At 47.9% G+C, this 26137-nt stretch overlaps 2 protein-coding genes across 9 annotated transcripts in view; both read right to left on the reverse strand.

Moving 5' to 3' along the window:
- Positions 1–1664: 1664 nt before the first annotated feature.
- Positions 1665–26137, reverse strand: part of KCNJ4 (potassium inwardly rectifying channel subfamily J member 4) — a 35650-nt gene continuing 11177 nt past the window's right edge. For 2 of the 8 annotated variants that reach the window (XM_039520973.1, XM_039520972.1), the window contains exons 3-4: positions 5567–5752; positions 1666–3496 (exon numbers count right to left, since the gene is read on the reverse strand). In XM_039520973.1, coding sequence (XP_039376907.1) covers positions 2161–3496; positions 5567–5604 — 1374 coding nt within the window. In that variant the 5' untranslated portion in view covers positions 5605–5752 and the 3' untranslated portion in view covers positions 1666–2160. The other 6 variants (XM_039520976.1, XM_039520977.1, XM_039520975.1 and 3 more) reach the window with 6 other exon arrangements.
- On the reverse strand, positions 8378–9910 carry LOC120396078 (endosome-associated-trafficking regulator 1-like). Its single transcript, XM_039520981.1, has one exon. The coding sequence runs from the start codon at positions 9693–9695 to the stop codon at positions 8541–8543; it is 1155 nt and encodes a 384-aa protein (XP_039376915.1). The 5' UTR covers positions 9696–9910; the 3' UTR covers positions 8378–8540.

Here is a 26137-nt window from a genome sequence, read left to right on the forward strand (position 1 = left end):
CACTCTCCCTGCACATATTTTATATGCCCACTAGTGGGGGAGTTTTTGCAATTGTTAATAAAACCTACGAATAGTTGCTGTAACCCCCATTTCTTCACCTACCTATTAAGCATGCCTGTAACATAACTGGTGACTTGGAGCCCTTTCTCAGGCAAAACTCCCCTTGTCTTCAGAGAGAATCTTACCTGAGCAAAGGCTGAGCAAAACCTGAGTAATGATTTCAGGCTCTGGCCTAGTGAGAAGAGGAAAATACATCTTCTTGGGCTGGGAAGCTAGTGAATGTTTAGAACCAAGGAAGAGACAATTAGGAGGGGGAGGATTTCCCTGGCTTCCTCCTGTATAAATAAATCACTGGGTGGTAGAAGTGGGATGACTTCCAGGACAAAGTCTCTTTTAGGCCTTGTCTTCACGACCAAAAAAAATGTGTTTGAGTTAACGAACTTGAGATAAAATCCTAGTGAAGACAAAGCAGTTTTTGTCTTCTCCAAAGTTTGCAGGTTGAATTAAAGAGTATGGCAGTCATGGGCAGTCATGAGTATGGCACACATGCCAACGTGTGTGACAACTATAAAGTGCCTTGTGTTCACTAGGATTATACCTCCAGTTAGCTAACTCAAGTTAAGAGCCCACCTCTTTACTGAAGTAAGACAAAGCTTTAGATAGGTCTGGTGCTGTGGCCTGCTGCTCACTAAGGTTCTAATTCTGCTGCTGTTGACATCACAGGCAAAACTCTCATTTGGCTTCAACAAGAGCAGGATTGGTCTCCGCATGGGCTCAGCTGACACTTCATGAATCATAATTTTTAAGTAAAGGTATGTATATATATAATAATTGAATACAATGCCTGTGCCCCTGGGTGGACTGTTGGCAATATGATTGAACCTGGGACCTGTGGATCTTAACTCATGAGCCTCTCCTTCCTGAGTTAAAAGACCCTCCTCTCTCCTGGCAGGCTTATCAACCTCTAGGTGGCCTAGCCCCCATCCAAAGGGCACCGAGTGCTATACCAAGTGGATATGTTTATGTGTATATAATGGGTGGTATCCCTGTCCCAATACTTTTCATATGCCACTTGTGTTCTTAGACTGAAAACTCTTTAGGGTAGGGCCCATCTTTGTATGGGTATCTCCAGGACCTAGGCCAATGTGGCCCTGATTGGGGCTCCTGAGCATTACTGCAATATAAATATCAAATATCTCCTAGCAATAATAATACTACACACTACCTCAGCTGTGAGGTCTCTTTCTCTCTCTTCTTTCCAGACTTCCCCTGGGGCATTATACTTTATTAAAAATAAATAGTTACAAATTCAGTTTTACAGCAGCTCACAGGGGGAGGAGGATGGAGGAGGTGGAAAGAGTTTGTGGAGGAACCACTGTCCTGAATGAGTAATTTGTCTGTCATCCAGATACTGCCCCAGTTAACATTCCCTCTGCACACACAGGGCTCTGCCTCCTCTGGTGGGTGTCTCTGAGAAAAGTCGGGAATAGTTTTAAAAAAGAACCAGGGAAGACTTGGGATGGGTGGGTGGAGTCAACCTGCCTCTGGGAGTCAAGGATGCCAAGGGCCAGAGAGAGAGTCGAAAGGGCTACTGAGTCCTTGACTCCTGATCTGGAATTTTAAATGGAAGAATATGGATTTTGGTTCTTGATCTGTTTTATATACAATAATATCATGTACAACAAGCAAAAAACATGCAAAATACACCCCACTTCCCAGATCCTTTTCACTCTTTCCCCATGACCCCCAGATTCTCCTGTCCTCCCAGTTTGGTTGGCATTTATAGCCTACTTCTTTTCTGGCAACAATCTGGACCCATTTAGTGGCCATCAGTTGTACTGAGGCAATTGCTTTGGGTCCAAGCCTGTCTTCCTATGGTTCCAGCCCCAAACAGTGGTGGGGTTTGTGGGGGGCATTCCCTCACATCAGCTGTCAGTGTAGGAGTTCAGAATACACATATTGCTCTCCCATCTGGTTGCAAGAAGTCTGTTCCAGTGTGGGTTGGGCCCATTGGAAACATGAGCATGTCTCACACAGTACATGCTCAGGGGCTGAGAGGTGGGCAAAGGAGGTTCTTTGGGGAATTTTTCAATTAAGCACTGGAGTGAAAGGGAGAAGGAGATGGTGGTCAACAGATGTGGAATGGAAAGGCAGGAGGAGTCAGATGGCCGACTCTCTGCGGTAGGAGATGGTGTCCAGGGGGATGGCAGCCTGTAGCCGTTCCAGATCCAAGTGACTCCCAAATTCTGTCATCTGGATGACTCCTCCATCGTTCTTGGTGCTTCCTCCTAACCCAGGCCCCACTTCCACCTCATCCTCATCCTCATCTTCATCTTGGCTGACTAAGGCCAACTCGTTCTCATAGCAGAAGGCACTAGGAGGTGGCGGAGAAGAGAGGATGGTGATCTTGCTCTCTTGAAGCTCCCGGGCTGAGCAGCAAGGGGTGCCGGCCACCTCGTAGGTCTTGTGGAAGTGTGAGTAGTCCACTTTGTAGCGGTTCTTCTCCTCAAAGACCACAGGTTCGAAACGGTGACCCCAGAGGATCTCACTGGCCAGGTAGGAGCTGCGAGCCTGGGTGGTCATGGCTGTGGCCTCCACCATCCCCTCCAGGATGACGACAATCTCAAAGTCCTCCATCTCTAGCTCCTCCTTGCCCATTCCATAGAGTGGGCTCTCCTCATCAATCTCATGGACAATGATAATGGGGGATACCAGGAATATGCGGTCAAGGCCTATGTCGTAGCCCACGTTGAGGTCCCGTTGGTCCAGCGGGAGGTACTCACCTTCCTGTGTCATGTAGGGCTTGATGAGCTGAGCCCGGACATGAGCCTCCACAATGTGACTCCTCCGCAAGTTTCCCACTCGCCACATGAGGCACAGTTTGCCATCACGCACAGAGATGACAGCATGATGGCTGAAAAGGAGGGTTTGGGCCCGTTTCTTGGGCCGCGCCATCTTGGCCATGATGGTGCCGATCATGAAGGAGTCAATGACACAGCCCACGATGGACTGGACCACTACTGCCATGATGGCCAACGGGCACTCCTCAGTCACACAACGGAACCCATACCCAATGGTGGTCTGCGTCTCCACCGAGAAGAGAAAGGCTCCTAGGAAACCATTGACGTGCATGATGCAGGGCTTTGCAGTGGCAGGGACACCGCTCACCCCAGTGGCACCCAGGTCACCATGGAAGAAAGCGATGCACCAGAAGAGGAACCCAAAGAAGAGCCAGGAGACCAGGAAGGCTGCTGAGAAGATCATAAACATGTAGCGCCAGCGAGTGTCCACACATGTGGTAAAGATGTCGGCCATGTAGCGTTGAGACTTGTTGCTCAGGTTGGCAAAGTACACGTTACACTGGCCATTCTTCTTCACAAAACGGTTACGGCGTTTCCGCCTGGGGACATGTCCTTTCCCATTCCAGCTGTGCCCATTCATGTTGCCTAGGGTAGAGACCTTGTGTCCATCCTCTTCAGTTGAGACAATGCTGTACCTTTCAGAGAAAACAAACTGCTGAGGTAAAAACAAAAAGGGGGGGGGAGGAAACTGAGCACTTAGAGGGTCACTGGCTCCCCAGGAGGAAGCTCGTACTCCCAGAGACAAAGCCCTGCTGTGAAGAAGTGGAAACAACTGGAGCTCTGGCTAGCTGTGCACTGCCAAGGGAGAGCTCTGAGGAAGAACACATTGCCAGAGTCCTCCTCTGGCACTGTCTGGGTCCTCTTTGGCATTGTCAGGATGCTGCTGTGAGGAAGCTCACAGTGTTGGAGTCCTGAGAGGGCACTGTCACGAGGAAGTTCACAACACTGGATTCCCCAGCTGGTTCTACCAAGACACGGCAGTAAGATTGGTAGAGCCCTGCAAATCCACGGGTATCCACTTTATATCCATGGACAGCAGCGTGGATGCGGATACAAATGTTGTATCCGCACAGGGCTCTGACACTAAGAGCCGGGTGAGCAGCTGTGAGGAACTGTGGTGTGGACCCTCCACCTGCCCTGAACGGAGGGCCTGGGGGGCAGGGACACTAGGCGGGGTTGCTCAGGCCCCCCGCCCAGGGCAGGTGGAGGATCCACCGCAGCTGCCAGCCTGGCTCTTACTGTGGCCAGGCTGCGGCTCTGAGGCATGCCCCCCTGCTGGAGCCCAGTCGGGGAGAGCCTCACAGACAGCTGTGGGGAGCCTGGGTCTCTCCACCTGCTCTGGGTGGGGGGTGGGGCCTAAGAGTAGCTCCCGGCCATGTCCCTGCCCCTCAGGCTCCTCGCCTGGCTGAGGGCAGGTGGAGGGTCCATAACTCCGGCCGGGCTCCCCCCAGCTGCTGTGCAGCTCTCCCCGAGGGGGCTCGGGGGGGGAGGGGGTGCGGTATCTCGGAGCCTCAGCCCAGCCCCTGGTGTAGAGACCTGCAAATCTGTGGATATCTGTGGATAAATGTTGCGGATCACAGATCGGTTGTGGATACACATTTCTGCATCTGCGCAGGGCTCTAAAGACTGGTGGATCCCCCTGGTTGGACATTTGCAGAGCATCACTGCAAGGAAACTCATTCTACCAAAGTCCTGACTGGACTCCACTGTGAGGAAGCTCACAACACTGAAATCTTGACTTGCCTTAACTCTGGGATCTTGTAACATTTTGGCCCTGAATGATAAAGGTTGGAAGTTTCTATTTTCTGTTGCCTTTTCCTCACTGATCTAATTGTGCATCTGTGACAATGTTTATACACTTCCTGAGTTCAGGACAATTCCGTTGCCACAGCAACGAACATGGCTCCCAGCATCCTGTATCCAGAGCCAAAGGTGTAATTTAGAGATCAACAACAGCCAAAGTGCTGGCAGATTCCCTGTGAGAAACTCCCTCTCTCTGAGAGCTACTTGTCCTGCTCTCATGCTCCCCTCTCCCTCAGAATATCCCAACCACTTCCCTGCTCCCGTTCAGGAAGAAAGCTGCTGCTGTTAGGTCATAAGGCTTTGTATAACATCACAATTGTTCCCTGATCACATAATCACAGTGGATGCTCTGACCATTGGTAGAATTAAGTTGATACACTTTCAGGAGGAGGGAGCCCACAGGGGGCATCCTGGCTTTCAGTGCCTCTCCATCAAGGACTGTCTCTGTACTCCATTGATCTCCCTAGGTTACCAGACCATCTGGAGTTATCCAAGATGGCTTCCTTGACCCCGTCTCTAACTGTTCCTGAGATGCCCCATGAGTTAAACATGGGGGTCTCTTCAGGGTGATAATAATCATCTCCCAAATCATTCACCCTCTTCCCTTCATTTGGGAAGGCAAAGTGAGGTTTATGGAAGGTGGGTGTTTATCTCCTGATGATTACAGGCAGAAATCTGTAATTTATCTCCCCTCTTGCCGGGGCAACTGCTTCAGCTTCTCACCTTCCATAAGGGCCATAAGCTTGGTGTGGAGAAGCAGAGCAGGTGTGGCCTGGCAGCCATTGACACTGTGAGGAGTGATGAGGTGTAGTTTGGAATAGATTTAGAGAAGGGGGTGAGCAAGGAATCCTATATTCTATAATCCCAGGGGTGATGACTGCCTTTAAGAAGGGGTCACTCACCTGTTAACTCGGACGCTACCCATGGCTCGCTTTATCATCAGGGTATCTCAGATCGTGAGATGCTGTGGGAGTTGTACGTGTCTCGGGTCTCTAACAGCAGAGCTCACACGGGACCAGATGAGGCTGGGACTCACCCCTGATGAGCTGTGGCGCCAGCCATACCTGTGATTGGTGCTGAACACACACCTTAGAGACAAACAACAAAGGAAAATCCCATCAACATGACAACCAAAAAGAGCAGTCCCTGGCCAAGCGAGCAGAGCATGGAGGTCCCAGGCTCTGTGACCACTCAGGGGAGGCCTCATAATGTCACTGTATCTTGCCAAGACTTCGTCTCAATCCACTAGTTGTAAAAACAGGTATAAAGAACCGATATATACAGACAGTACAGCAGTTCCCAGCAATCACCATACTGCAGCCCCCTTTTCCATACCACAGCCCCCAAGGCCCCTGTGTACATAACCCAGTCTCCCCTCCCAGTTAGCAATATGGGAAGGGCAGGTCAGTCATAAATCCCAGGTCAAGAACCCGCGTTTTAGCACATTTGTAAGGCACCTCGCATATGCACTACAGTAACATAAAAGCTTACATGAGGATTAGAGATCAGCCTGTCAGAATACACCAAAAACAAGGGCTAAAGGAGCTCAGAAGCCTTCAGGCAAACCGCCCCCACCACCTCAGTCCAGAGGGAATGCTTCCCAATGAACACACCCCAAAAACTGGAAAGGAAAATGGTTAATGGATACAAAAAAGCAAAGTGATACATAGGAGGTATCCAGAGATAGGGACAAGGCTGCAGTAATAAACAGGCCTTACAACATGCCCCCAGAGCAGCCAAGGAGGGACTCTGCTAGACAACCTGCTGCAGAGGGTTCAGTGGACTGAGAAAGCCATGCCCCTGGCCTGGTCTCGATTAAACCAAAGAACCATGAAACCAAAGAATCAACTTGAACTGGCTGATTGGAGCTGCTGAGAAGGGACATACTGCAAGGGGTAATGACTCATAGATGAGGAAGGGCTTTGTGGACCAGTGCTAACCCTGCACTGTACTCTTTGGGTTCCTGGCAGCCATTGCAGAATGCAGGCATAACCAGCTCACTCCCTCACTCCCATCATCAGGAGCAAGTAAGCAACCATTTTTCCAGGGCAAATGCAAGGAAAGTGTGATTAGGAACACATTACAGTGGACTAGCCTGGATGTGAGAAAGGCATGGTGGATGACTTGGTTAAGGTCCACGTCTGAACAAACTATCTGGGTTTCTCAGATAAGCCAGGGACAGTAATAGCTGCTTCTGATCACTGTTGCAAAATGGGGTTCCACGCTGCTAAGGGTGACCCCCAGGTTCTGCTTCTGGCTAACTAGTGGTGGACACACTCCCTGAATAATGGACACAGACAAACCACAAGCCAGCTCCTCAAAACACTTCCTCCTACCTCTGGCTTGGCTGGGCTTGACAGCTCTCCCAGCTGTCTTGCAGCCAGCTAAAAATGTTGCTCAGGCAGTTTGGTATCTGAGACTATCCATACATGGCCACTTGAAGAGGAGCATGGACCCATGAATGAATAGCAGGGAAGACATAATGGAACCTTGGGTACTCTACTGGCTGGGCTCCAGGTAAAGACAAATAATTGCCCATAATTACCCTCTTAGCCTACCCAGTCAAAATAAACACAGCCACTTGAGAGCTACCCCACCGAGCTCCATCAGGGACTGGAGTCTGGCGACCCTTCCCTGGTGGCCAAGAGCATTAAAGGCTGTTGAGAAAGTTCTAATAAAATAGATGAGGCCCTCTGTGTAAAATTCAATTATGCAGTTGCATAAATTGTAGTAAAATTGTGGTTGATAATCTAAGCCCAACAGAAAGGCTAAGGAGTGATGGAAACTATCTCTCTCTCATCCCTGGAGATGGTCCCACCAGAGCAAGGACAAGACTGCCTGTGCTGTATGTTCTTTAGCACACTGCAAAAGGTAGGAAATTCAGAGTTAGGGTTGCCACATCAGCACATCTAGGTCTAGCAGTGGGAGGAGGAGCATCCCCTTCTTGAGACAGTACAGCTACTGTGATGGCTAAATCTCAGCACTTTCCCTTTCTGCCATGAGACAAGGACACGGAAATCAAAGCATTTTCACACACAATTAGGCAGCACTGGAGCTAGTAGTGTAAAGAAAGGGACATTGTCTCAGATCACATTTGGATATTTAACAACTTCATAAAGGTTACTGAGCAAATCTCTCTCATCCTTCCCCAGGCATGGATGTAAAGGTTCCAGGGAGAGGAACCCTTTGCATCTAAAGGGACAGACTGTGATTGACCCTGAGTTCAAGGGAAGTGCTAAGAGGGTATAAGGAGCTTTCTCTTTGTTGTAACCCTATGCAAACATGCCCAGAACTCTGGTTCCTTGCATTCTCCAAGCCACCAACAGGGGCAGGGGAAGAGGGACAGGTGAGAGGTGCACAGAGCTGAGGCTCAGCCACCTTCTGCACCAGCCAGCACAAATAAGCCAGGTGGGAGTGTAGATTGCTATCTGATAAAGGGTAACACAGCCCCCTCTGGCGTGTTCTTCCCCAGCTCCCATGAAAGAACTCTGGTTGAGTCAGCCAGTGTGTCTGCAGGGCTTCCTGCTGGTACCGAGCCCCTGTGCAACCCTCTTCCCAGTGTGGGCTCTGGGTTGTAGCCCAAAGCCTGTAAAATACCTCGACACAGGACGTCTGACGAGGACAGGACAAACAGCTGGTTCTCCCAGCCTGTAGCACTACACTATTGAAACAGAGCACCTGAGGCTAACACTCCATTAGTACATGAAATTCATATTTAATTACAATAAAAGTACTTCTGGGAAGGATAAAGGCCACCTATTTGAAGACATGCAACGTTTCAGTATATGAAAGTAAACATTGCATTACTGATTGCAGTCTGGGAACAGTGTGATCTCAGTCTATACACTCACAGGTGGGAGCCCCCTAAGCGCTTTTTCATCCATCATCTTCCTTTTTGACTTCGGAAATCTTGTCTATGGATTTCAGGAGATCAGCCACAAAATGCAGCATTTCCGTTCCCGAGACCAGCTGTTTGATTGACAAGTGTGCATTGGCTATAACCCCGTGGAGATTCTGCAAGGCAACATCTACGTTTTGTTGCACTGCCCCCAGGCTGGCAGACTGGCCTGCACGCAGCATGTCATTCTCTGCCTTGAAACTCGCCAGCTCCACCTGGAGAAGGGACACCTCCTGCTTCAGCTTTGCAGCCTTACTTTCTGCCTTCAGGGCCCGCTGGGTCATCCCCTGCAGATTCCGCTCTGCCTGCTGGACAATGGATTCTAAACCCTGAGCCTCTTTCTTTTCTTTGACCACACTGGCCCTCAGTCTTCTCTCCAGGTTCCTCACCATGTGTGTCTGACTTTCTGAGAAGCTCTGGATACTTTTGATCTTCCTCCTGAGCATGGAATTCTCCTCTTTGAGTTCTTCGTAGCTCAGCTGCAGAGATGGATACTCCCTGTCTCCTATGGATTCTTCATGAAGAGCACAACTTTCAGGTGCCTTGTCATGAGCTGTGCTGGAAACATACAAGTCGCTGGGATGGAGGCAGGGAGCAAATGCCTCAATTCCCAACTGTCTGGCTGTGTTGTGATATAAAGAATCATGCGGGCTACAAGGTGACATGCTGGCAAATCTGGACTTACGGGCTTTTTCAAGGGCAGGGTGATGATAGCTCCCACCCCAATCATCATCCTCATCATCTGATAAGGTATCAGCCATCTCTAGGTCTTTGTAAAATGGCTCCTGAAATTCCATGCTCAAGGCCAATGCTTCTGGAGATAAGGAATCATCTGCAAAGCCTAGGTTGTGTCTGGCCAATTTCTTTGCAAACATTCTATTTTTCGACTCTTCCTCTTTTGCTGTGCCACGAGTTTTCGTTTTTACAAACCCCTTTAAGGAAAATGGAATGGCTCCCTGTGGATCTTCCAGATGATTGTCCCCTGGGCAGATGAGGCTCCTAGCATGGGCCGGAGGAGGTGGCGGGTGATGGGGGTAACAGCATATGGGTTCCTCCTCCTCCTCATTATCTAGGCCTTGGGACTGTGGACAGGTCCTCTCCAATGTTCCTGAGGGGAAAAGTGGCCGTGGCATTTCTGAAGTGCTGTGGGCTCCAACAGAAGTAGCAGTGTGCAAATTAGCTCCAGCACAGGTCACATCTCTTCTGTGACAGGGCTGCCTGAGCTGTCCTCTGTTGTGCCATCCTCTTTAGCAGCTGTCTTAGCCTCAGCACCATTAACAGTGTGACAGTGGGTTACAGAAGTATCTGTACTTAAATCATCTCTGTGTGTGCATGTGTCTGTATCTTTAATAACGGAGGGAGCAGAAGTCATCTAGGTTTGTGATGTCATCAGACAACTGCATTTCATGTTGTGACTTCGCAGCCGGGGGAAAGAGAAACAGCCAGATCAATGTTCACAGCGTTTCAGCCAATGAGACTGAACTATACAAATAACTGTCAAGCATAGGATAGGCCAGGTCAGCTCTGATATCCCAGTTCCATACCTGGGCCTCACAGCCATGGGGTTGTTCATTAACAGCCTTGATATGCAAATGAGTGTATACAAAGCAATCTGAAATCATAAGAACATAAGAACAGCCATACTGGTCAGACCAAAGGTCCATCTAGCCCAGTATCCTGTCTTCTGACAGTGGCCAATGCCAGGTGCCCCAGAGGAATGAACAGAACAGGTAATCATTAAATGATCCATCTCCTATTTTGGGATCAGGGCAGGGGGAATAGAGTAAGGGGGTGGGGATTCAAAGCAGGAGCCTTAAGGCAGAGGGGATCATGACCAATGGGCTATTGGCAGGACCAAGGGTTAGCCAGGAGATCAGGGCAGAAGGATCTCATGGCAGGAAGATAAGGTCACTGAAGGCTACACAGTATGGGGATTTGGGCCAGTAGGATTCATGCCAGGGTTGTAAGGCATGAGGTGAGGATGTTCATGGTAAAGGAATAAGGCCACAAATGTGGGGAGGGAGGTTCATGAGGATCAGGGCAAGAGGAAGAATTTGGATCTGATTTTAATAAAAACATGCATTGTGTCCAAATCTGGTGATGAAAACATTCAGTTATAAACAACCACAATCCCGGGAAACTGTGCTTGACTCAATATCTCTCTCCCAAGGATCAGGTGAGCTGAGCTTTGTTCTCAGGATTACAGGATGTCACTAGAAACCCTCAATGTGTGTGGATAGCTCAATCACCCATGTCTAAGGTTGCCAACATTTATTTAAAAAACAAGGGACTGTTTTTAGCACCCCCGACCCACCCAGCTCCCAATAATAATGATCATTGTTATTATTTTTATTATTAATAATAAATAAGCAGTCCTCACTTACATTCGCCAGGCATATTCCTTGCTGCTTTTTGCAGCACCCAGCAACTCCTGATCTTGTTGCACAGAAATGAAGTACAGGACAGGCAATTATCTATTTAAATAAGGGACATCCCTTGTAATACGGGATTGTTGAAAACCCTACCTGTGTCCAAGGTTTAACGCACTGGGTGTGTCATTGCCTGGTGATAGGATTTCATTGTTTACTGGGACAACTTGTCTAAATGCATTTATGATGATGCTTCCTCTGAGGGGGCAGGGACTGTGTCTCGTGCCAGCCTAGAGGACCAGAGAGGAGACTGAGTGGATTGCCAGAGTGCTAAGTGACTGCATCACCCACTGAGAGGCTGGCCAAGATAGGCCCAGAGAGGTGGTGTGGCAGTCTGAATCAGCACTCCCCTGACTGGCAAAGGGAAGCCGTAGAATCACAAAACCCAGAGCTACCCAAATCAGGAGCAAGACGGAAATAAACTCATTAGCTGTTTCCATCCGGACATGCCCCCCCAGGATCTATCGTAGCCTGGAAGAGAAAGAAACATACAGGCGACTAGTCCAGGGGTGGGAGGCAGCCGTCGCTTGGTGTCCTGTGAGGGGTGCTGCTTCAGAGTCTGCTATGACACTGCCCCCTAGTCACCAGCTTCTCTATGTCAGGGCCACCTCAGAGATCTCTCTCTTGTCTTCAGAAAGCCTCATGTGATCCACTTTAATCTGAATCTCATGGGCATTATCAGATCTATGATTTATTTTTAATTGTATGACAGTAGCAGAAGAAAGAGCCAAATGGTTCCCCAGGGACGAAATATAGTACATTTCTAGAGGCTTTATAGCTCTGCAGAACCACTGAGTCGCAGTCATCTCTGGTGCGGGGGTGGGGGGGGTAGCCAGCTGGCGTGCAGTACGCTGCACCACAGTGAAGGAGAGGTTATACTGCCTGAGGGCACAGACACAAAAGTCTACTCGTGTGAAAAGTGCCAAGGGGTTTACTTCCCATGGAGTTGAAACAGGAAGGTCTCATCTAAAACAGCCCCCGCGCGCCCCCCGTCCCCCACACACACACCCCACATAGAGTTTATTTACCTCAGGAAGATGAAGGGCTGACTCTAGCCTGCTAGGATTCAAACCAATGGTTCTGGAGGGAAAACCTAGGAGTTTCATACCTGATGCCTCTGAGAAAGACAGCGATCTCCTCTCTGTTCGTGGGGATTACAGACTTTGCTGCTTGGGGCTGCTCATCTTAAGCCTTTGAGGGCTATAGAAATTCAAGCTCCACATTGGGCATCGCTCTTGTAACTGGCCCTATAGGTGCTATCAGCTGGGTATGAACCCTAGGCCTTCAGCACCTAAAAGCATAATCTGCTACCACGTGAGCTACAGGACTGACTCCTCAGATGTAAGTGACCCACTAACCTCTCACATGTGCCATCCATCAGAGGGGGACAAAGACCCCACTCTCCTAGTGTGGGTTACGCTTAAACCACTAAGCCACCCTCTCTAGCCCTGATTTCATTAGCAGCCTGAAATGCAGCTCCCCAAGCAAATCATCTCCCTTCTAGGCCTTGTATTTGGTGGTGCCAATAATGTTGTAACAAATCTGTGGCCACTAAGGATTTCCTGGTTGCCATTTTGCTGTGCACTTTGGCTATGCTTGCACAAGGAAACTGCATAGCTGTAATTCACCACTGGTGCGCCTCCATCAGTGACTGCAATGGGGACAGCACAAGTGTGTACAGGGGCACAGACATTTTCACCACTGTGTTGTCTCTGTGTTTGAGCCCTGCATTCCATAGTACTCCTGCCATTGCTACCACTGCTAGAGCTGCACAGCTGGTGAATTACAGATATAGAATTTGATCATGTGGAAAAGACCTGTGGTTCTTTGGACCGTCACAGAAACAGTGGGCATAGAACTTTGGAACTTGCAAATAGAACTCAGATCTCTTAGTATTATTTATTATTTGTTCCATAAATGATCTGGAAAAAGGGGTAAACAGTGAAGTGGCAGATTTTGCTGATGATACAAAATTCCTCAAGATAGTTAAGTCCAAAGCAGACTGCAAAGAGTTACAAAGGGGTCTCACACAAAACTGGGTGACTGGGCAACAAACTGGCAGATGAAATTCAGTGTTGATAAATGCAAAGTAATACACACTGGAAAACATAATCCCAACTATACATACAAAATTATGGCATCTAAGTTAGCTGTTACCACTCAAGAAAGATCTTGGAGTCATTGTGGATAGTTCTCTGGAAACATCCACTCAGTGGGCAGCGGCAGTCAAAATAGCTAACAGAATGTTAGGAACCATTAGGAAAGGGATAGAAAATAAGATTGTAAATATCATAATGCCACTTTATAAATCCATGGTACACCCACACCTTGAATACTGCAGGCAGTTCTGGTCGCTCCATCTCAAAATAGATAGATTAGAAATGGAAAAGGTACAAAGAAGGGCAATAAAAATGATTAGGGGTATGGAACAGCTTCCGGGTGTGGAGAGATTAAAAAAAGACTGGGACTGTTCAACTTGCAAAAGAGACAACTAAGCGAAGATATGATAGCGGTCTATAAAATCATGACTGGTGTGGAGAAAGTGAATAAGGAAGTGTTATTTACCCCTTCATATAACACAAAAACCAGGAGGTCACCCAATGAAATTAATAGGCAGCAGGTTTAAAACAAACAAAAGGAAGTACCTTTTCAGATTGTCAACCTGTGGAACTCATTGCCAGGAGCTGCTGTGAAGGCCAAAACTATAACTGCGTTAAAAAAAGAACTAGATAAGTTCATGGAGGATAGGTCCATCAATGGCTATTGGCCAAGATGGTCAGGGATGCAACTCTGTGCTCTGGGCATCCCTAGGCCTCTCACTGCCAGAAGCTGGGACTGGACGACCGGGGATGGATCACTTGATAATTACCCTGTTCTGTTCATTCCTTCTGAAGCATCTGGCACTGGCCATTCTTAGAAGCTAGAATACTGGGTTAGATGGATCATTGGTTTGACCCGGTATGGCTATTTTTCCATTATGTTGTTCTTACGTATCACAGTAGCACACAGAAGTCCCATTGTGCTAGGTGCTGTACAAACACAGATGAAGACACAGCCTCTACCCCAAACATCTTACAATCTGAGAAGAAAAGTGACAGGTGGAAGGTGAGCGGAGGAAGCTGCAAGCAACTGTGCACTATTTTTACACATGCACGTATGCCTTTTCTTTCCATCATTATAAATAGATGCCTGCAATCCCCATCTGCCCCCCAAACCCTCATTAATTGATGGATTTCTTTAGGCATCCCATTCTCTGGCACCCAAATAGGGATTTTATTGACATGCCTTTGCCTGGTTTATATTGTGGGGTAGTGTGAGAGGGGGAAATGTTTTCCTTTGAAGTCCCGGGGATGGGGACGGGGAATATGAAAACAAAACAAAATGATCTGATGTGAAACCAGCTCTGTGTGTGTGACTCAGAGCTATTCATAGCTCCCTGAAGCCAGCTGCAGCAACAGAGCCAGAAGGGCTCTGCCCGTATTATTATTCCAATTACCATCTGAATTAAAAGTTTGAGCAGTGATCAGCCCACATGCTGACGGGCGGGAGGGAGGGAGAGGAAGAAAACACCGCTAGAAAGGGATATACACAAAGAGCCCCTGGATGACAAAGTCAGAGAGAAAGATGCAAAAAGGTTAAAGCTTCTGCCAGCTCCCACACCTCCATCCTCCGCGCCCCCCCCCCCACAACCCATGTCAACTGAGGCGCTATTTGCATGGGTCATGCAAAGATCACTCTGAAAACAACTAGACACATACTCTAGTGCTCCCTGTGTCTCTCTGCTGAGAGAGAATATGCCACTGCGCATCAGGGTTGAGAGAGGGTATGAGGCAGGTATTGGGGCAGATGTTAACGTGCTAACTTCTTCCAAAATTGGGGGGCGAGAGAGTGAGTGAGACATCAGGGAAGGCTAAAGTCAGGAGAGAGAGCTAAGCTGGGGAGGAAGAGTTGGAGAAGGGAGTACAAAGGGCAAAGAGAGAGAGGGAAAGTTATGGGGACAGAGAAGGGGGAAAGACCCAGGGCCCAGTCCTCTCATGTCTCATCTGGGGCCTGATTCATTGCACAATGCATGCTTGACTAGAAGGGTGCCCGTTACAGCTAGTCCTCTCTAGAAGAGTGTCCTGAGAGATGTACTCCCCTGTGCCCCCAGCACGAGTGAGGGGGCAGAGACCCAAACGCCGTTCAGCTGCACCAGTGCGTCCGCTAATGTCCATGCAAAGTAGAGCATCATTTGACCCTGTAGTGCTGTTGGCTTAATCACCTTTTTAGGCATAAAACAGCATTCACATTTTGGTGGTGAAAACAGTGGATGTGGTCTTCTAAAAAGGGGACATTACCTAGGTCAGCTCCTTTATTTGGTACCCTTGCCTCCGAAAACAACATAAAAATGGAATTAAGATAAAACTGTTCACGAGAATTTTAAGTTGCATCGTCTCTGTGCCACACTCATAGGAGAAATTGTTTTTGCTGTTTATTAGTCGTATTACGGCAGAGCTGAGAGGCCAGGGCCCTGTTGCGCCAGGCCCTGTACAAACGTAGAACACCGTCTCAGGGACAGTCCTGAAGCGTTTACAATCTAAGATTGCCGCTGGCTCTTTGGTTCTTGAGGGACTCTGAACATTGCTGGGATAGTTCACTGACAAATGGAAATAAGATACATTTGTGATAGGACAGTGACATTGATAGCGTATATTAAGGACTAGAACCACTGCTTGTGTAGCTCAGAATTGAATGAAGCTCTGCCTATTTACATCAGTGAAGGATCTGGCACTGTATCTTTAATATATTTGGATGCTTCCAACAGGCTACTCTCTAGCTGACCCTAGTAATTCCATGTGCCTGTAGAAATAGCCTCTTGAAGCTTAACATTCGTTATGGCCACTTTTTGTCTGTCTTGTCTACTTAGCTTGTAAGCTTTTTGAGGGCAGGAACTGTCTTTCACTCTGTGTATATAGAGCATCTAGCATAACAGAGCCCTGATCACTGATCATCAATTACTAATAAATATGTTTATTGGGTAGGTAATTACAAAAAAGACATTTATCTCGCTCTTCCACACGCTGAGAAAGGATGCCTCCTCTCCTGGGCAGTCATGGTTTGCAGCACTAGTATTAGATCACAGCCTGATACAACAGCATTAGTAGCAAAACATCAGCAAAGGAAATGTGACTTTTAAGCAGGCCCTAGCAGTACCATTGCGCTTGTGATATGAACGTAACCCCTCCTCCCTGCAGCAGTGCAGTAAGAAATGGGAAAGTTACTTCTGCCCAGTTGCACCACACCTCAAAAATCATCGTCAGCAGGGTCACTAGGAGGCTGCAGAACTGCCCATTTATAAACAAGAGGTTGATGATTTAGAGACAAGCGGCCATCTAATGATGACAGGCTGCTCAGTCCAGCTACAGTAATATCACTAAATAATGTCACAGCATGGAAGAGCTGGCATTTGCTGAGGGCAGATCACTACCACCTCCGTCTAGAATGTGTATGTAGTGGGCTATGTCCCAGCCGAGGTAACTAAGCGTGTTCGCTGCGGAGGAGGGAGCGCAGTGCCCCTTGTCCCTTTTCCTGCTACTCTCCGATTTGATGCACCACCACTGAAATGCAGCCACCTCTGGGCTGGAATGCAGCAGACACTCAGATTACGTGTAACCCTACTGTGGCTTTTCCAACAGCATAGGGATCGCTGAGCCTACAGTTCCAGATTCAGCTAGAACAGACATGCACAGTAAAACCGACAGTGATACTGTAGATGCAGCCCCTGTTAGGAACAGCACGTAGCAGCAATGTTTGTACACATTCTTCTTATACACCTATGATTTACCTCCACTGTGATGGTTTATTATAATCTCTCCTGGGATTCTGGACTGCACTCCTATTTCCTACATGTTTATTGCCTTTGTACCTAGTTGTGCCAAGAGTATCACCTCCTACGACCTCTGTGCTATGCATAACATTTGAGCTGATTGCTATGTTTGCCGGCAACGTGATGTGTGTTGGGTCTCCAGAAACCATAAAAGAGGGTGCTTTCAGGATACATAAGCAAATGCTGTTGCACTTTAACTGTCACAGCTTCATGGAAATAAAACCCCAGGCTGCTACTCATGTGGGAAACTCACACGGATTGAATGGGATAATGGGGGCAGATGATACTTTCCTATTTTGGAGTAATTTTTAGAATGCCTTTTCCAGAAACACTCTCCTTTACTCCAAAGGGCATAGTTTAACAAAGAAAGAAAGAAAGAAAGAAAGAAAGAAAGAAAGACTGTTGATGGAAAGAAAGACAAAGTGGGTGAGGTAATATCTTTTGTTGGACCAACTTCTGTTGGTGAAAGAGACAAGCTTTTGATCTACACAGAGCTCTTCTTCAGCGTACTCAAGAATGTCGCAGCTAAATACAAGATGGAACAGATTGTTACGCATAAGGAGTTAACACACATTGCAAGAGGCCATTGATTGTGAAGTGGGCAACTTGTCTCTTTCACCAACGGAAGTTGGTCCAATCAAAGAGATTACCTCACCTACCTTGTGTCTGTAATAGCCTGGGACCAATACAGCTACAACTACACGAAAAGAAAAGAAAAGAAAGTTTGACTAACTCTTAAAATGTGGTTAACATCAGACCCTATGACATAACCAAAGTCTGAACTGCTCAGTCATTGTCAGGCCCAGTTTCAAAAGCAGCCTCTTCATTCTGCTATCAATGGGAAAGAATAAACAAAGAAACCAACCCGCGGCCTTGATCCCCTCTGTGCACGTGGGCTGGTGGAGGGCTGGGGCCACTTGCAATGGCTGTGAACTGGAAGGGAGTAGAAGAGAGAGAAAGAGATAGATAAAGAGAAAGGCAGGGAAAGAGAGTGGAAGGGAGACAGAAAGGCAGAGTGGGCTGTCACATCCATGCACAAGAATGAAAGGGAAGAGGCAAAAGTGACAGGACATTTGACTGTGTTAAACTTCACCCTGCACCCAGAATGACCTCTCTTGCATCAGGGCTGGGATGTCACAGCATCCATTAAGTGGCTTGCACATTCGGAGGTTGGCTGCCCATCACCTCTGTGCTACATCCCATTGTCAGTGGTGTGGGAGTTACAGGTCAGTTTTTATAAGTGAGTGGGGCGGGGGAAGTTGCCTTTTGCATGTTGACACAAGAATGATTTGATCTCTGAAACATTTCAGGAGAAATGTTGCCACAGAAATAAACCTGCAGTGCAGAGTCACAGGGGCAGCTCCTCAGCAGGTGCCCATCACCCATTTACATCTGCTGAGGAGTTGGATTGTGGTTTCGAAACATTTGACCTTTTTAGTTTGGTGGCAGGATTCCTTGTCTCTCTGTGTTTTCACACAGTCATAGATTCCAAGGCCGGAGACACTGTGACCATCTGGCTGACCTCCCATAGAACCCCAGCCATGGAATTTCAGCCAACAATTCCTATGTCAAATTCAACAACTTATGGTTGAACTAGAGCAGATGTTTTCAAACTGTGAGGCACTCCCCCTGGGGAGGTGTGACAAGGTTATCAGCTGTGGGGAGGGGAGCACGGGTGGTCTCAGGCATGGAGCCTGATCCCAGCACCAGCACTATCTGCCACAGCCACCAACCAGCAGCTACCTTCCTCTGCTGGGAAGGCCAGTGGGGACGCTGTGAGCAGAAAGCTAAAGGATGCAACTCGGGAATGCAGACCCCGCTGCCAGACAGAACCTCCTCCAGATCCTGGCCCTTCATCACAGCCCCACAGCACAGATCCCTAAGATAAGAACATAACGTAAGAATGGCCCATCCCTGTCCGCTTTCCCCTGCCAGAGCCCCCTCCTGCCTGCGGCCCTTCAGCGCGACCCCTGGCACGGAGCCCCTGTCAGACACAGACAGTGCAGGGGAAGTGGCTGGACAGTGCTGAAGGGTCGGGGGCACTGGCAGAGGGTTGTCAGTGGCAGGGGGGCAGTACTGATGGGTACAGTCTCCAGCTCCCCTCTTGACCCCGGCCCTTCAGCATGGCCATTTTGCTTCCTGCACGGGGTCGGGAGCAAGACAGGCAGAGAGCTGGGTCCTGGCAGCTGAGACTACCTGACCATTGCAGAGAGTGGAAGACTTCCTCAACTGCCACATGGTGAGTACTCCCCACAACCCTATGGGTACCGGGCACGCCTTCTTGTCCCCCCACTCATCACCCCGATGAGTACAGGGCACCCCTTCCCCCGAGAGAGGTGGGGCTGATGGGACATGACTCTCTAAAGTGGGGGCTCAGCAAAAAGAGTGTGGGAATCTCTGAACTAGAGCACATCTTTTAAAAAGACCTGCCGCCTTGATTTACCATCTTTAAGTGATGGAGAAGCCTCCACATTCCTTGGTAATCTGTGTCACTCGTTAATTACCCTTTCCAGGAAAGATCTGCACCTTTTTGTCTAATTCCAACTTCTAGCCATTGGATCTTGCTCAACCTTAGTGTACGAAATCAAAGAGTCCTCCACCACCTTTAAGCATGCACAGTCGGTATATTCTAATGCTGTTAACCTGTTGTCAAATAGTTTTGCAGGGCTGTGAGGAATGGGGAAATTGCTTCCCCTCAATTTTTACCATTCATAGAAAATCAGTGCTAGCAGGAGGCCGGGAAGCTACACGTTTATGAATAAGGGATTGATCACTAAGACACAAGCAGCCATCTATTGATCACAGGCTGCTCCGTTCGATTAAACTAATACAACTAAATAACGTCACAACATTGAAGAATTGGAGCTTGCTGAGGTCAGACTGCTATTAACCAGTCTGGAACGTGTATGCGTTAGGCTATGTGCCATGCGTGTAGGGCACAGGGGAGCACAGTGTCAATTGCTGTGTCCTTCTCCGTTTTCCTGGTACCCTCCAAAGTGATCTCACCACTGAAATGCAGCTGCCTCTGGGATGGAATGCAGCAGACACTTTGTATATGTCACCCCATGCACCAGAGTCAAAAGGTGAGAAATGAAGAATAATTTCTCCATGTGAAACTGCAGGATGATTTACAATAGCTATTAGCCAAAAGGGAGTGGATCCACAGGGAGTGCATTGGCAGAGTAATAACCTGAGGCCCTGGAAGAGATGCATGAAGGATCCCCCAGAACTGGAATAAGAACATAAGAACGGCCATACTGAGTCAGACCAAAGGTCCATTTATCCCAGTGTCCTGTCTTCCGACAGTGATCAATGCCAGGTACCCCAGAGGGAATGAACAGAACAGGTAATCATCAAGTGATCCATCCCCTGTTGCCCATTCCCAGCTTCTGGCAAAAAGAGGTTAGGGACAATATCCCTGCCTATCCTGGCTAATAGCCATTGATGGACCTATCCTCCATGAATTTATCTAGTTCTTTTTTGAACCATTATAGTCTTGGCCTTCACAACATCCTCTGGCAAGGAGTTCCACAGGTTGACTGTGCATTCTGTGAAGAAATACTTCCCGTTTGTTTGTTTTAAACAAACAGGAGTTGTGAGGCAAAGCTGAGGAGCACTCACAGAGCTGTGGGGGGGGGAGAAGGACTGAGGTGCATTGGCAAAGTGGGGTGCAAGGGGTTTGCACTGTGCAGTAACCTCTTGATTTCCTGAGCACCGCACACACATTTTACAGAAGATAATTTTGATTTGAAAAAAGTCAGTTTTCCTTACAAATTACATGACGATGCTGTAAGGGGTGGGGTTTGGTTAGGGTGACCAGACAGCAAGTGTGAAAAATTGGGATGGGGGTGGGGGGTAATAGGATCCCATATAAAAAAAGCCCCAAATATCGGGACTGTCCCTATGAAATCGGGACATCTGGTTATCCTAGGTTTGGTGCCTCTGCTAGTCTCAGAATTGAAACAACTGATCACACCAGTCAGTTTTGGCCTCCAAAGAGGAGAGGAGAAGAGAGGAGAGGAGAAGGGGGACAAAGAGAGAGGAGAAGGAAATAGAGCTCCTTCTCTCCAGCTCAACCCCATCTCCTCCCTCTGTCCCCTTCCTCTCTATCTCTTCCCGTTCTCTCTCTTTCCTCTTCCCTCCTATCCCCACCAGAATAGCTCTCTCTTTAAGGAATGTGTGTCCCCCAGACAGTTATCAGCTACATGCAGTCAGCAGCAGCTACATGCAGTAAGCTGCACATTTTGATCACTCATCCCTTCTGGAGGCGCCATTTCCACTTACTAAATCAACCGTGGGGCACATTTCAATTCCTTCTGTGACAGCTAAACTCAGTATTAAGGAACCCCTCTATTTAGGAAACATTTAGTAAAACCTGGAGCCCCATATTCCACTGGATCTCAAGGGGGCAGAACCCCCTACCACTTACTCCATGTTCTCACATAGTTCCTTCACCATGCAGCCAATCCTTCTAGCTCCCACCACACGGGCAGGATGAACGAGGCCTCATAACACAGGGAAACCGAATGGATTTTGACTTCTATGTTTGTACAGCCCCTAGCACCATGGAACCCTGATTCCTAATTAGCCCCTCTGGGAGCTATGGTAATGCAAATAATAAATAATATATGTGCAAGAATGAGGATGGTGCTTTCTTTGTCCAGCACCAGGGGCCCATTCAGATGGATCAACCAGCATTTTAGACAGGAACCTGAGGAATGGAGGTTCCTGTGTGAGTGGGGAGAACGGGAGCTTGGCTGAGATCTCTCCATCCTGAGCTTGCTCCCAACAGAGATCTCCTCAGCAGAAAAACCTAAGGGGAGCAGATAGCTAGGAGCTCCATTAGCATGATGAGGACTACTCATGTCTCATCAGTCATGTCCCTGCAGCACACCCAACCCGCCCCATTTTCACTCTGCCCCCTTGCAAGGGAGGCAGATGGTGCACAGGCTTCATACAGTACAGAGGCCAATATTCATTGCTTAACCTTACTTGCACCCAGGCATCACTAGCTTCTGCTCACAATCAGGCTGGCACACAATAACTTGGCACACTATGCTGGGCAAGGACTGGCAGCATCTAGGCAAGGCTTGTGTTTAGACACACAAACACATTTGCACTCAGTTTGCACCAAATGGGCTTGACACACATCAACTCTGTCCCTTGTGCACAAAAAGTGCAGGGGGCCCAAATAGTCTTTGAGGAGGGGAGGGGCAGACAGCAGGGTCCCCACTTGGGTAATGATGCAGTGAGAATAGAGCCCCCCCCAACCCCCAATATCCACACACAGACTTCAAACAAGAGGAAATCAGAGTCCATCCCCTCAAAGCATGGTGTCCCAGGAAGCTTTTTTCCAAAGTCAGGAAACTTGAGATCACACAGCCCCGAATGTCTGCAGTATAATGACACTGTGCACGTGTGTGGACATAGATTGGTTAAATTTAACCATTCTCCCCTCCACCCTTGGAAGCTGTGGGGATGACATATGTGCATAAGGAAGAAACAAGTTGACTGTCACCACCGCTGGCCTCTGGGCCCTTTCAGCCGCTGGTCCTGGTTCTCTACCTCACCTGACCACACGTTTTTGACATCATAGAATCATAGAGAGGTAAGGCTGGAAGGGCTCTTGAGAGGTCATCGAGTCTAGCTTCCTGCGCTGAGACAGGACCAGGTAAGCCTAGAGCATCCCTGACAAGTGTTTGTCCAGCGTGGTCTGAAAAAACCTCCAGTGACGGGGATTCCAGCATAGATTGCCACCCTCCTTCCATCGACCGCTGGGTGAGAGCACATTCCATTTTTGATCAAATGAAAAAAAAATTACTCAATGGGATTTGAAGAGAAAGCCCCAAAGGTTAATTCCTATATCCAGTCCCATCTGCTTTACACCTCAGAACACAGCAGGCGAAGAGCTGATCCTGAAGGGAAGCTATTCTCTTTCCATCCTCCCAGCAAGGCCAGGGCACTTCAGAGGGGCCCCATCCATTTTAGCACCCATGTTAGCACTGTGCCCCATGGATTGGAAGGGGATGGCTTTGTTTGCCATATGTCACCCATTCAAATACATTTCAGGCCAAGCCCCACTCTTCTTGCATACTGAAGTCACTATCTCCTCACTGAAGTCAATAGGGCTGCTCAGCTGAGTAAAGCAAGTGGGATTTGGCTCTATGAGGTTGGCGATGCAGTTTTTGTGCCGCTATAGCTGATCGTTCAGTCAGTACAACCCCTAGTGCGGATGCAGCTGCACCAATATAAATATAATATACCACAGTCACTTGCTTTGGTAAATTTCCAGGAATAAGCTATACCAGCATAGCACCTTTATAGCACAATAATTGTGCCCATGGTGGGGATGGAGGTTGCACTGATCTAATTACGTCAGTTTCTCAGCAGATACCACAGCACAAAAACCGTGCATAGACCAGCCCTTAGATGTCTCTCCTACTAGCCATTTGGGTCATTCAATACCAATGCTTCCTGGGTATGTTAAATGGAATAATCTAACTGGGACATCAAGCAATGGCTGTCACCTCCTACCTCCATCAATGATGTGGGAATGGATGGACTCTGGTGATGGAATACGTCAGCTTCCTAGCAGAGGGAGCCCCTCTGAAATTTGCCCACTAATGAGAATGCAGTGTCCAATGTGTACAGGAGGGACCTCCAGAGTGTGGGGTGGCAGCAGGAGGTCACATGAGACATGCCAGGTCCACCCACACGCTCTGACAACACAACACACTGTAATGATGGATGCACTAGAAACACAGGGAGAGGGAGAGATTAGATGAAACAGAGACTTTCCATGGCATGTTGCTGGCTGCTTCTTTAGCTTCAAAGAAACTCAAGAGTTTGAAGCCACTTTAGACACTGCTTATTTGGGCTTCATTTCTGCCAATTAGATCAGCCACACAGACAATCAGTGACCTAGAAGAGGTTGGACAGAGGGGTGTGGGGTATCGATTATCGATTCTGACAAGCTTCACAGAGCGAGAACCAGCATGTGCCCTGATGTGCCTGAGTTTTTGAGCACATGCCCAAGGAATCCAGCTCCTCATCTCTAGACTTGATTAGGGAGATGGGGTGGAAAGGCACAGAGAAGAAGTGGAGGGTGCCAGCAATTGGGGGCGAGAGACGAAGGGAAAACAAAAAAACACCTCGTAAAGGGGAGCAGCAGCCAACACATTATTTGTGACTAACAATAAAAAGTCACATAAATGTAACCAAAGTTGACATTCCAGGTCAAAAAAAGAGGGAAAGTTATGGAGCTTTAATTATATATGTGTGTGTTTGTGTGTGTGTGTGTGTATATATATATATATATCTTTATATATATAAAGATGTGTGTATATATATATCTATACACACTCATTCTTACACTTTATTTTTTATATATATATACACACACACAGTTTTATATATACACACACACATATTTGCAGACATAAATACGTTTATATATATGCACACATACTTATACGTATTATATATATTTGCATAGATAATTCATATGAAATTATGCATTATTAGCATAGCAAAAATCCTGGAAAATTATAATGAGGCTAATAACCATAATAATTTCTTACCCAGGTCCTGTGTTATTCCCTGTTTGAGTCCTGGAGAGCCAAAAGTCAGGGAAAGGGAAAAGAGGGAGCTTTCTCCATCCCACCATGAAATCTGTCACCGAGCCTGGATTTAAAGAATCTGGGGGGGGGGTCTCTCTCCTTTTAGTCTCTCTTTCTGTCTCCTCTCTATTTTTCAAGTAGCTACTTCTTCCTCCTAAGAATTCCTTCTGGCATGCTCTAACTTTCCCTCATTTGTCTCTATCTCCTTCTCTTTCCTGCACTTTGTATCTCCCCCTTTTTAGCATTTTTTGTTTTGAGGAATTTCCATCCTTCATGAGCTTTGTTTGTCTGCAGCTTGGCGATGAGTTCTTGGACCGGTTTCTCCCTTCTGTCTGTTTATCACCCTCTTTCTCTTTTTTTTTTGTCTGGTTGTCGCTTGCCCGGCCCCCCCACCCTCCCTCTCTATTTTACAATCTCTCTATTCGCTCTTTTTCTCCATTCTATTTTTTCTCTCTCCTTCCTCCCTCTCTCTCTCTCGGATTGCTATGCAGTCTGTAGCTAAGAAGTCAGTAACTCTCTGGTAGAATCCAACAGCTTTCTGCTACTTTAGCCCATCCTCACATGTGATCTCAGAGCCATGGATACACACTGCAGATGCAGAGATGGGGAGAGATGAGAGCGCAACCAAAAGCAATGGAAACAGGAATGGGAACACATGCAGCTGGCGCTCAGATGCCCCAGGCATGTTTGCATGGAGCACAGTAGCCTGTAGAGGCTTGCCACACAGTCCGTACCAGAAGGCAGAGAAATCCAGGTCCTTTTTTTTTCTTCTTCCCAGATGCTGCACCCAGCATCTAATCCAGGGCGGTACAGAACTCTCCCTCTAATTCGCCAGCTGTCACACTCTTCCAGAACTTTCTCCAAAGGTGCCGTGTGTCATCACTGTTTTTGCTTGTCATTGGATTTGAAGCAGTTCCCGGTACTGGGTGATCCTACTGTAGATTTACAAACAGTGTCCTTCCAGGGGCCCTCAGGGGCCTTCTAAGAATCCCTGTGGAGTTATTTCAGGGCCTGCTGTGATGCTGTGTCCCTCACATGCTGAGCAATTCAGCCAGGAAAATACTCTCTAGGTCTCACCTCCCAGAAATGTCTCAGCTATTTTTCACAGGGCTACTCCTCTAGCAGGCAACAGGGGCTTTGTGTCAGAGGAAAGCACAGGGGGTGCCCCTCATTTTCGTATTAGAACAAGGTATAGGTAACAGGGCTCTCCCTTTAGCTACTCAGTATCCCTTAGGTGCTTGACCTCTGGGCTTCGGGGCCAGTCACTGGGAGGTTCTGGTCTCATTGGATTTCCTCAGCCAGAGGTTCCTAAACCCTTTCAGAACATGGATCACATCCTAATAAAACACTGCCTTGTGGACACCTCTCCTCCCATGCATAATCCCACAGACTACCTCCCCTCTCACTGGCGATCAAACACCATCCCAGTGGCAGCCACAGCAAGCACTTACATGGAACAGGTTTCAGTGTAGCAGCCATGTTAGTCTGTATCCGCAAAAAGAACGAGGAGTACTTGTGGCACCTTAGAGACTAACAAATTTACATGGAACAGCACTACAGGGAAAGAGATGTGGTTTTTAGCATCTTTCAGTGCAGTTTAGCAGCTGTAAAGAAGAAGAGCCAGCACCATGCAACCAGCTTGCTCTTTGCAGACCACCCAC

The sequence above is a fragment of the Mauremys reevesii genome, linkage group 1 (assembly GCF_016161935.1).
Source record: "Mauremys reevesii isolate NIE-2019 linkage group 1, ASM1616193v1, whole genome shotgun sequence".
In the NCBI taxonomy this organism is placed as follows: Eukaryota; Metazoa; Chordata; order Testudines; family Geoemydidae; genus Mauremys; species Mauremys reevesii.

Coding starts and splice junctions, on each gene's coding strand:
- LOC120396078 (XM_039520981.1), bottom strand. CDS start 9,695: ATGCCACGGCCACTTTTCCCCTCAGGAACATTGGAGAGGACCTGTCCA.